The sequence below is a fragment of the Tasmannia lanceolata genome, unplaced genomic scaffold (genome assembly GCF_043159265.1).
Source record: "Tasmannia lanceolata isolate RefF3 unplaced genomic scaffold, GAP_Taslan_0.1 ptg000025l, whole genome shotgun sequence".
NCBI lineage: Eukaryota > Viridiplantae > Streptophyta > Magnoliopsida > Canellales > Winteraceae > Tasmannia > Tasmannia lanceolata.
In genome coordinates, this window is record NW_027518702.1 from 3,343,226 (window position 1) to 3,355,641 (window position 12,416).

Consider the following 12,416-nt stretch of genomic DNA (forward strand, 5'->3'; position numbering starts at 1 on the left):
CCCATCTCACATTAACATTTTCCCTTAAAGTTTTTTACCTTGAAAAAAAATAACCCTAACTTCAAAATAGCTACTTAAACTATGAGGTTTTTAATGCTGTCGGCATCTAAATGGAAGTATTTTAAAAATGGGAAATGATATATTCTCCCCGTTTTCTTCCTTGTGCCACCCCCTCTAGTGTATTTATGACTCCTCTTTTACACTAGAGGAGGCTGTCCCAAGTAAAAAAAAAGTACCGAATATATAATTTCCCCTCATCAAACATATGCACTTTTTTCACGTTGACGGTCAACGGTTCACATTAAGCAATAAAACCACATATGTTACAGGAAATTAGGATTACATGAGGGTGATGATTACATAGGGGCGAATTATCCTAAAGGGGAGCGAATTTATCATCTGCAAAAATGATTTAGCATTAATTTTGAATTGTAGGAGATCCACTGAATGGACGGTTCAGATCATTAAAAGATGGAACCCACTACGCTGCACGGACGAGAATGACTATTTAGCAGATGGGTCCCACTCAGAGAACAACCAGCTCATCTTCCCCTTCTTTTTATTGTTTATTTATTTTCTTTTACCCCAACGGTAGAAAAATGATATTACCACCCCCTCCTTTTTTCCTTATTTATTTCTTCATCCCTTCGTATTCTCTTAAACAACGCAAAACTTTCTTTAGCCATGGCAAAACAACACCTTCAGAACTCTTCCTTCTTCATTCTCTTCATTCTTTCACATTCCTTCTACTCCTCAAGTAAGTTCTTTGTCTTATTCTCCAAGTAATTTATTTTCCACGGAAATAGATTTCCCCCAAATCTCTATCGATTACTTAAAATAAATGAAATTTTTGTCTTTATATGATTCTTTTGGAAGCATTCTGATTATACTACTACATAGAACTGAAATTCGAGTATTGAGATGATTTTTTGTTTTTTGAATTTCAGTTTTTTTCAGGTGATTTTCCTTCCAGATTTTGTTATAACTTTCTTTGAATTTCAGTTTTTCAGATCATTTTCCTTCCAGATTCTGTTTATTTTTCTTTGAATTTCAGTTTTTTCAGATGATTTTGCTTCCACATTCAATTATATTTTTCTTTGAATTTCAGTTTTTTTCAGATGATTTTCCTTCCAGATTCTGTTTATTTTTCTTTGAATTTCAGTTTTTCAGGTGATTTTCCTTCCAGATTCTGTGTTTTTTTTTTTTTTTTGCATTTCAGTTTTTTCAGATGATTTTCCTTCCAGATTCTGTTTATTATTCTTTGAATTTCAGTTTTTTTCAGATGATTTTCCTTCCAGATTTTGTTATATTTTTCTTTGAATTTCAGCATTTTCAGATGATTTTCTTTACAGATTCTGTTTATTTTTCTTTGAATTTCAGTTTTTCAGGTGATTTTCCTTCCAGATTCTGTTTATTTTTCTTTGCATTTCAGTTTTTTCAGATGATTTTTCTTCCAGATTCTGTTTATTATGCTTTGAATTTCAGATGATTTTCCTTCCAGATTATGTTATATTTTTCTTTGAATTTCAGCCTTTTCAGATGATTTTCTTTCCAGATCATGTTTTTTTCTTTGAATTTCAGTTTTCTTGACCTCCTAGGGCATAAATCTTTCTTTCTCTTCAGAAATTTCTCTTTAATCTTGGATTTTTAGTTTCTTTTTTTTTCTTGATGTAAAAAAAATATTTTCCATCGACCGTTTATTTTCACAAAGCAGAAATTCCTGGCCAGTTCTTGATTTTCTAGTGTAACGGGCGGATTCTTCTTTTGTCGTTAATTTATTTATTTTTTAGGGAAAAATACGCTTAGACCCCTGTGGTTTCTGACACATTTAAGGGTGTCAATTTTGGCTCGGGCTCGGAAGCTCGCTCGAGCTCGGCTCGTTAAGAATTTAATATATTTAAATATATATATTATATATTAATATATACATTAAAAGGGTTGTCCATGGAGTGAAAGGGGGGGCAAAATATGTCACTTCATTTTTGGAACCCCATTTGTTACTAAGACCACCCCCCATAGTGTAAAAAAAATAGTCAAATTACACTAGTAGGGCTGTCCAGGAAAGATGAGGGGTGTGAACATAATATAACCCGAGCTCGGTAAGGCTCGCGAGCCTGATCGAGCCGAGCCTCACTTGTGAGCTTAACGAGCCGAGCCGAGCCTGGCCAAGCTCGGCTCGTTTACACCCCTAGACACATTCAACTTAACCCCTAATGTTTAACAAGTTACAAGTAGACCCCCCCCCCTTTGGTTTCAATTTGTATAAGGTCGGCCCCTCAGTTGACGGTTCGTCCACAGATTGAAGAGGTAGGATGATCCTATGGAGCTGATTTTTTGGGCACACCCTATCCATGTCAGGGCCCATCAAATGGACACTTTAGATCATCCAAACAATGTGGGCTCACTGTGTTTTTGCTAGTGTTTAGATTCGGGTATAGGGTTTGGAGGAGGGGTGTATAGGGTCTTCAATCTTAAAGAGGGAGCCTACCTTATACAAATTGAAACCACAGGGGCTTAACTTGTAACTTTTTAAACATTAGGGGTTAAGTTGAATGTGTCAGAAGCCACGGGGAGGTCTAAGTGAATGTGTCCATTCGCAAAATTGTTGAATTTTTGTTTCTTATAAGCCCAAAAAAAAATTCTATCTGATTTGATATCGTTTGATTCAGTTTAAGAATTTGATCTTATTAGGAGACAAAAAAAAAATCATTTGATAGATATTGCAGTTTTTATTTTCAAAATTTCCATCATGAAAAACGACAAGAAATTTCATAGGGAAAATATCTAGAAATTGTATCAAAATTTTGAAATTACGAGTCGTTGGTGGTTAAATTCCGGTTCATTATCTTACGGCGTAGTACAGTCCAAAAGACTTTTTTGACCCTTTAAGTGCATATAAATCATAGAAACTGGGACCAGCCCACTAAAATTTATTCATTTTTTATGTAGCATTTTAGGAGGATATCTATATAAATTAACCATAATCATATCATTTCTTTTTATATTGTCTATAGAATTCCTTTTCTCAGGGAAACAGTTTCCGTCAAAAATATTTTTCTTGCAATCCAATCAAAATCTTAGTGAGACTGCTCCAAGTTTTCTTAGAATACCCCAAGTTTTACCAAGACACAGATCTTTTATCCACTTGAGGGCAAAAAAACTCTTTCAAACTGTGCGGCATCATGATTTATGGGCATCATGATTTATGGTCCGTTTGGTTGCCGGAATTTTTTTTGGTTCTTAGGACTTTTGTGGAATTTTCCGCAAGAAACCCACGTTTGGTTGCTGAGCCCAAAATAATCACAGGAACCAGAATAACCCCGCACGAAACCCTACCCAAGAACCAAAATAATGCAGAAGATTCTTTTTCTTCCCAACAGTTCAAGCAACCAAACACAAAATTCAACAACCATCCACTAACAATATCAGAAATTTGATGAACTTTCTAGATCATATTTCCCAGATTTTATATGGTGTATGTCCTTATAGTCCCATGTTTTTCAAAAAGTACTGTACCGACCACATCATGGGATGATCCAAACCGTCCATAAGATGAAACAAAATGTAAATAGGTTGGTCCCCAAAAACCATTTCCATAAGATAATCCTAGTCCTTCGATCTATAGAGGTTTCCATAATATGCAGTTCCTCTATATATCGGAGGGTCGGGATCATCCTATAGAAATGATTGTTTGGGCAAAAGCTATTTACCTTGTAGCCCATCATCACATAGACGGTTTGGATCATCCTATAGTCTGGTCCGTACAGTAATTTTTGAAAAATACGGGACTATAAGGACTTACACCATATGAAGAAAAAAACTCGCAATTTCTAGATACTTTTCGAAAATAATGGTAGAGTGATGCTGACTCGGTGAGTCATCCGAGTCGACTCACAGACTCGGACGAGCCACTGATCCAACCCGTTCTTCCTTTTGTGCGCAGAATCTCAGTCCTTTATCGGCGTAAATTACGGCCAAGTCGCCGATAACCTCCCACCTCCGGCAACAACTGCCAATCTCCTCCGATCAACCTCGATCGGAAAAATCAGATTGTACGGTGCAGATCCATCCATCCTCAAAGCCCTATCCAACACAGGAATCTCAATCACAATCGGAACATCCAACGGTGAGATCTCCTCCCTCGCATCCGATCCAACGGTCGCAAATCAATGGATCTCATCCAACGTCCTCCCTTTCTATCCCTCAAGCAACATCGCTCTCATCACCGTCGGCAACGAGGTCCTTACCTCCGGCGACCGCAATCTCATCTCTCAGATTTTTCCGGCGATGCAAAATCTCCAAAATGCCCTCGCTTCTGTTTCTTTAGCTGGTAAGATTAAGATCTCGACCGTTCATTCCATGGCCGTGCTTAAGCAATCTGAGCCACCCTCGGGTGGGAGCTTTGATTCTGAGTTTGGGGATTCTATGAAGCAGATGTTAGGGTTTTTACAAGATACCGGTTCGCCTTTTGCGATAAATCCGTACCCGTTTTTTGCGTATCGGGGCGATCCGAGACCCGAAACTTTAGCTTTTTGTCTTTTTCAGAAGAATGCAGGGAGATTCGATGCGGGAACTAAGATCACTTACACAAACATGTTCGATGCACAGGTAAGAATCAAAACCCATATGAAAAAAATGCAGTCTTAGGATGATCCCAACCGTCCACTTGATGGGCCCCAATGTAAATAGATTGTGCACAAAAAAACTATTTCCATAGGATGATCCTAGCCCTATGGTCTATAGAGATTTCCTTAATATGCAGTTCCTTTTTAGATCAGAATCCTATAGAAATGAGTTTTTGGGCACGGCCTATTTAGTATTTACGTTGTGGCCCATCAAATGGATGGTTGGGATTACCCAAAAAATCATTTTCATAGGATGATCTAGCCCTATGATCTATATAGATTTCCATACTGTGCAGTTCCTTTATATAGCAGAGGGCTAGGATCGTCCTATGAAAATGAGGTTTTGGGCTCTAGCTATTTGCGTTGTGGCCCTTCAAATGGACGGTTTGGATAATCCTATGGTGCGGGCCATACCGTACTTTTAAAATAAAAAACTTAAGGAAATGTTATCCACAATACTGTTTTCTTATAAGTGCACTCTCACTTTATTAAAAGTAAGGTATGGCCCACACCATAGGATGATCCAAACCGTCCATTAGATGGGCCATAGCCTAAATAGGTTATGCTCCAAAAATCATTTTCATAGGATGATCCTAACCCTCCAATCTGAATGATCCTAACCCTCTATAGATCGGAGGGTTAGAATCAACCAAATGGAAATAATTTTGGGGCATAACCTATTTAAGCTATGGCCCATCTAATGGACGGTTTGGATAATCCTATGGTGCGGGCCATACCGTACTTTTTATAAAGTGAGGAGTTCCCTCGGAAAAAAAGTGCTGATAACATTCTGAAGAAAAATTAAAAAATACTTAAAAATGCGGGTGCCCGCGGGTTGACCCGACCCGGCCCGTGTTTTTGCGGGTTGGGTCACCCGTGGGTTAGTTTTTCACGGGTCACTAAAACTTGGACCCGTGCCCGCAAATTTGCGGGTGGGTCGGGTCGACCCGCGGGCACGGGTCGCTTTTGCCAAACTCAAAATCTCATTTTGGGTCTTTGATAATCTTGGGAGATGGAATGATTGGGACCATTGATCTCAGTTTTTTTCTAATCTTGGACGATGGAAGTTATTGGAAGTCAGGAATGCATGATTAATGTGATATTTTAACCCTTGAAGATACAAAGCAAGGCCTGTCAAAATATTAAGGGGAATTGGCAAGGAAAAAAACATTAACTCAACATATTTGTAAGTAAAAAACAAGGAAACCTCTAGAAAGAACGTTAACTTCCAACACTCCCCCTTAACTTGCTTTCTCCATACCTCGAAGCATTTCTCTGGAATGGGAGAATTTCCTTTTGGTAAGCTTTTGTTAAGATATCTGCAACTTGTTCATTTGATTTGCAAAACTTCAAATTTATCTCCCTATTTGCCACAACTTCATGGATAAAATGATGCTTTATAGAAATGTGCTTTATCTGATTATGAAATACTGGATTTTTGGCAATTGCAATGGCAGACTTGTTGTTGCAAAAAATTGCAGTTGCTTTTTCTTATTGATGGCCCAAAACTTCAAGTATTTGTCTTAACCAAATCACTTGACTTGTAATGCTTGATGCTGCTGTATATTCTGCTTCTGCTGATGACTGTACAACAAAACCCATCAATTGATTAACAGTCAAATAAAGATCTTTTGTTTCTTCTATAATTCCAACAACAGAATCATATTTAGCAGGTATGCGAATGACAAAAATTTCAACAATTTTTTGCTTAGAAATATCCTCCCCATATGATCGCATCTGATTTATTATTTCTACAACTTTTGAAAAGTATTCCTTCATAAACTCAACTCAACCAAGCCTTTATCCCAAACTAGTTGCGGTCGGCTAATGAATCCTTTAGAAAATTTTCATGAAGAAGGTGAAAGGATCTACCCTTCAAATTGACTAAGTCTAATCTTGACACCAGTTGGGTTCGTCTACATGGATCATTTTCTTCCATTCTATGATTTCATAATTTTTTACCATTACAAAAAATGCTTTTAGAATCGTTATTGTGAAGATTTTCTAACCGTCTACAAAGATATTGAAGCTTGATGGTTTTTACTCTATCATTACCACTGAATTCATTCTTGAGAATATCCGATACTTCTTTGGCTTTTGTGGCTCCAATAATTCTTGGAAAAATCACTTCAGAGACACTTTATTGAATGGAGAAAAGAGCTTTGGCATCTTTCTTCTTGATGTCTGTGTTGCTCCATTTGTTCATCATCTACTGGATCAACATATCCATTTTCCACCAAGTCCCAGGTGTCTTGAGATGAGAAAAAGGTCTTCATCTTAATACTCTAAAAGCCATATTTTTCTCCTCCAAAGATTGGCATGGTAGGTTTAGAAATGTTGAGGTTTCCATTGTTTGTTGCCATGATTTAGCACCTTCAACACCCCTGAATTTTGTCTTCCTTGGAGTGCTATGATACCACTTTGTTAAAGTAGGATGAGTTGCAAATGCAGAGCTCAAGGAAGGAGAAAGAGAACTGAAATTCTGAAAATTTTTAATTTTTTTCTTTTTCCACTTAATCCTCAAATGAAGGCGTGCACGCACGCGCCACACACACACACATGACAATCTTAAATGAAAAACATTATTTCTAAGTCTAATAACATTTCCTAAACTTAACATTACCTTGGCAGTCATTTCCTAATACACACCTCATAAAAATCTTGAATGAAAAACATTATTTCAAGTCTAACAACATTTCCTGAACTTAACATTACTGAGGCATAGTCATTTCCTAGACTTACACTTATCATTTGCTAGACAAATATATTTCCCAAGCTTATCATTTACAAGGCTTAGTCTTTTAGACTTACAAGCCACTCATTTCCTTGACATTAACTCAATATATTTCCAAGGAACAAAGGAAACTGATAGAAAGAGCATTAACTTTCAACGTGTGTGTTAAAATTTTCTTCTCCAAATGTCTCTAGTTTTCATTAGATCTCATGATTAGAAATATCAAGTACACCAAAACAGTGATGGGCTCTAGCAACTCGTTAAACTAAGTAACAGAACTAATTGAGTGGTCCTAACTGTGGATGGGTTATGCTTATTGAGTGAACTTCTTTCAGTGATTCTAATGGAACAATTCTTGATGTGCAAATGGATGATTACTAAGAAATTTAGCTCATATCCAGAGTTGAATTTTTGGTTTGTGAAGATTGAATTATTCTGTTAAAGTATAAAAAATTAAATAACACAGTCTCGAGCAGCTTAAGCTTTTGGAGTAACTGGTTGTTTCACATGGTATCAGAGCAAAGAGCAAAGGTCCTGGGTTCAAACCTTCTTGATATTGAAAATCCACATGTAATGGCCAACCCAAAAAGAGGGGCCGGCCACATGTGCCGCGTGTAGGCCAACCCTAAAAAAGGAGGTGCCATCGTGAGGAGGAGTGTTAAAGTATAAAAGATTAAATAACGCCATCTCCAACAGCTTAGGCTTTTGGACTAATCGGTTGTTTCACATATTTCTATCATGAGCATTTAAAAATGTATATTCCAGATCAATAAACAAGTTTTTGAACATTGTTTTACAAAACTATTCTAACATTGGCTAGGCCTTGTCTTTTAGGATGTTAGACCCTGTCTTATGGGCACAAGCCAGATCATTTCAGCATAAAATTGGCCCATTTTACTACTAAGGCCAATGACAACAACATCTTACTTGCAGGTGGATGCCATCCGATCGGCCTTAAATGCTATGGGCTTCAAAGATGTGGAGATTGTAGTCGCCGAGACCGGGTGGCCGTACAAAGGGGATAGCAATGAGGTTGGGGTTAGTGTTGACAATGCAAAAGCATATAATAGTAATTTGGTTTCACACTTGAGATCCAAGGTTGGAACGCCATTGATGCCTGGGAAATCAGTTGATACATATCTTTTTGCACTTTACGACGAGGACTTGAAGCCCGGCCCGACTTCTGAGCGGTCATTCGGGCTTTACAAGCCGGATCTCACCATGACATATGATATCGGACTCTCTAAGAATGGCGATGTGAGTAAAATTTCAGTCCTAAATATTTGATTTCCTCTATTTTGATTATGTTTATGGGGTTTTTTATGCCAATGAAATTTCATGGCCCAATGCTGATTATAGATGATACTGTAAGTAGTCATTAGCTTCATACAGTTTTTTTTGAAAGATAACGATTTATTTGAGAAACCAAAAACATTACAATAAGTAACCAGAAAAACCACAGTACACCTAGGGACAAGTGTCCCCTTTCAGTATGTACAACACCCAAAGATGCTACAATTACAGATCTATACCCTCTGTCTTTGCCAACTTATCAGCTTTTTCATAGGTAGATCTTAGCATATGCTGAAATTGTGGCTTGATTATCTGAACTAGGTCCCTAATTTCTAGTATGATACATGCTAATTTTTCCGGGTCCAATATCTTTGTCTGTTGCCCATGCCAACACGTTGGTCGAATCTCCTCGATAATTAAGGGCCCTGATCTAACCATTATGTATCAATTAGTCCCCAAAGTAAAGCTCTTGCTTCCGCCTCATTGGCATCACACATTTCTGCTGATCCAAAAAAAGTCATCAACAATCTCCTATTAGAATCTCGAAATAAGCCAACTATGCCCGCTCGACCCGTAATCGCTTTTGAGCTTCTATCAAAATTAAATTTCATCCATCCTAAAGTTGGAGGGTTACATCTTGGAGCAGCTTTAGTTTTTTCATTAGCATACTACATAGTAACATTGTCTAACTTCATGTGTGATAGTTTTGAGCAGGATACTTTTTTTCTCCAGTGACATGGAATTTGTTGTTGTTTCTCAGATGAGTCCGGCGACTCCGTCACCTTCAACAGGAAAGCCAACGGGTTGGTGCATGCCAAAGGCCGATCTTTCCGATTCCCAATTGCAGGTGAATCTTGACTACGCCTGCGGCCAAGGCATTGACTGTAGCCAGATCCAACCCGGTGGCACTTGCTTCATGCCCAACACATTAAAATCACATGCTGCCTATGCCATGAATCTCCTCTATCAGACCGCGGGCCAGAACCCTTGGAACTGCGATTTCAGTCAAACAGCATCACTCACATCATCTAACCCCAGTAAGTTGATTCTTGACAATGCAATACTTTTCTTGTTATTTCATTAATCTAGGAACTGTTAGATTCATGATTAAATTGCAAATGGTTTTAGAGTTTAATATGATCATTTGCAAATAATTGGTTTTAGAAATGATAAAGTTAATAGCATCTAAAGAGGGGCCTTAATCTGCCATTTAGATATAAGATTGAATTTAAATTAATCTCATTTACAGTTAAGAATCATTTTTTTGCGGCATACAAAGAGGTTGTAAACTTTTGGTTTATGGGGCCCTTCTAGTTATTCCATGGAGAGCACTTGATCTGTTTACTTTTCCAAGTCCAGGGATTAACTCTTACTATTAAAATGAGAAATCCAACACAGGCCAACTTGGTTCTTGCCCAACTTTAGAAGAACCCAATTTTAAAATAGACTCAAACTTCACACTTGGATGCACACCCAAATTGCAAACTGAGCCTTTTAAAAAAGACCCAAACTAAGATTGCCATTCGGGTTTTTTCAGATTCCAGTCATGTAGATAAAAGAGCAAATTACAATTAGATCGTACATCCAAATGCACCCTAAATTTTGCAGAGATACTGCTGCTTTCAGACAAAATTAAGGCACTAAAAATGGGTTTAATGTTTGTTTTCTTATAATCCGTATTCCTTCCTTCATGGTTTGCTTCTCTGATGCTCGTAAATTTTTTTCTCTCATCCGTGTATAGGTTATGGTCCATGTACCTACCCTGGTGGAAGTTAAATGATGGGTGAAAAGGAGGAGCTAAGTATGGTGGTGTATTTGTAGTCTTATGCTTAACTTTTGGTGGGTAAGACTCCTTTTGTTCTTTAGCTGTGTGGAGGAGAAAAGCTTCTCTATCTCTTTTCTTTCATCTCTATTGTAATAATGCTCCTTTGGGTGGGGTCTTAAGTTGTCTGGTTTATGAAAATGGGTAGGATAGTTTTATTTGCTTTTCTAGTTTTTTCATGGTTTTGTTAACGTTGAAAACTATTTATATTTAAGTAGGCCTTTTTCTCGTTGGGGCTACATGAACTACATGCATTTGGGACAGAGAAAGTGGAAAGCATTGTATTTATAGATAGTTTATTATTAATCTGTATTTATCTCTTACCTTCAACCTACCCCATGCCATCGCCAACCTTGATCGGGCGGATTTAGGGTTGAAACGGTATCTGATTCTATTTTAGCTCACTCCCACGTTGGGCTTGCACACTGTATGGAAATAGGAAATGAGCTGGCAGAATTTTCGGTGGAATTTTGTGGGAATCTGTTACCCACCGAGATGGGTGGTATTCTGATTCCTAGGCGCCTCTCTCTCTCTCTCTCTCTCTATCTAGTACATTGAAATGCCCTTTTTCATGCAACCCTCCCTCCCTTCTCCCACCTACACCCCAGAACCTTCCCTAGAACCCTACATCACCATTAAGTAAAGTAGATTTTTAGGGGTTGAGGCATATTTCAAACAGATTTTCATGTATGGTTTTTATCAAATTTTTTTATCTCAGTTTGTAGTTTTTTTTAGAAGTAAAGAAAGAGAAGATGACTCTCTTCTGAAACCCTAACCCTGAGCTGCCTTAAACTTAGAAAATAAAAAGAATGATTGCAGCTCTCTTCTTCTCCTCTGTATAGATTTTTTTTTTTTGGCTTTTGATGCTATTCAAAATAGCTTGATTTTTCAATGCTAGAAAGGAGGAAGAAAAATCCTATGTGTTATCTTCCAGAGATTAAAGCAAGGAACCCCTCTTTTGTAAAAATCTTGCCCGATTTGTTCTAGCTTACTGATATGGCTTACCCAAACACTAGAAATGGAAATGCCATTCCGTTTACAGGGGTAATTGGAATAGGATTGGAATGTGATATCTATACCGATTCCTGATTACGGTAATCCAAACGCGACGCGCCCTCTGGGTTGCCATTTGGGTCTTTTCCAAATTCCAAACTGAGCTTCTCAGATTGGAGTTTCTTTGTAAACTGCAATAAAGAAAGAGCTCTAAACTATACCTAGATTGCCATTTGGGTTTTTTCAGATTCCAGTCATGTTGCCATTTGGGTCTTCCAGTCATGTATGTAAAGTGGAAATTACAATTTGATTGTACATCCAAGTGCACTCTAAATTTTGCAGAGATACTGCTGCTTTCAGACAAAAAATAATGTACTAAAAAGGGCTTTATGTTTGTTTCCCCATAACCCATATTCCTTCCTGCATGTTTTTTCTCACATTGCTTGCTTCTTTGATGCTTGGTTTTATCTCTCTTCCATGTAACTACCCTGGCGGAACGAAAGTAGAATCAATTTAGTATGGTGATTTATTTGTAGTCTTATGCTTTTACTTTGTGGGTAAGGTTGCTTTTGTTCTTTAGAAGTGTGGAGGGGAAAGCTTCTCTTTTTTTTTCATCTCTTTTGTAATAATTCTCCTTTGGATTTCAAAAAGTGGGTGTGGGGTTGTCTGGTTTGTTTAAAGGTGGGGGAAAAATGGGTAGGCTGGCTTCATTTGCTTTTCTAGGATTTTTCGTGGTTTTGTTGACATTGAAAACTATTTATATATAAGTAAGCCCTTTGCTGATTGGGGCCTCTGAACTACATGCATTTGGGACAAAGAAAGTGGTGTTGGGTTGGGGGAGAAGCATTGTATGCCATGGTTGTGGGTTAGCTAACGGTCTCGATCATCACTTGCGTGCATGCATTAAGCTTCAAGTTTCCCTTGTGTATAAGGACACAACATGAGAGAG

At 37.8% G+C, this 12,416-nt stretch overlaps 1 protein-coding gene across 1 annotated transcript; it reads left to right on the forward strand.

The window, feature by feature from the left end:
• Nucleotides 1-603: 603 nt before the first annotated feature.
• On the forward strand, nucleotides 604-10,713 carry LOC143857870 (glucan endo-1,3-beta-D-glucosidase-like). The gene is made up of 5 exons (XM_077368393.1): nucleotides 604-757; nucleotides 3,944-4,608; nucleotides 8,293-8,616; nucleotides 9,413-9,689; nucleotides 10,394-10,713. Exons 1-5 carry the CDS (start codon nucleotides 685-687, stop codon nucleotides 10,426-10,428), a joined length of 1,374 nt encoding a protein of 457 aa, XP_077224508.1. The 5' UTR covers nucleotides 604-684; the 3' UTR covers nucleotides 10,429-10,713.
• The last annotated feature ends 1,703 nt before the right edge of the window (nucleotides 10,714-12,416 follow it).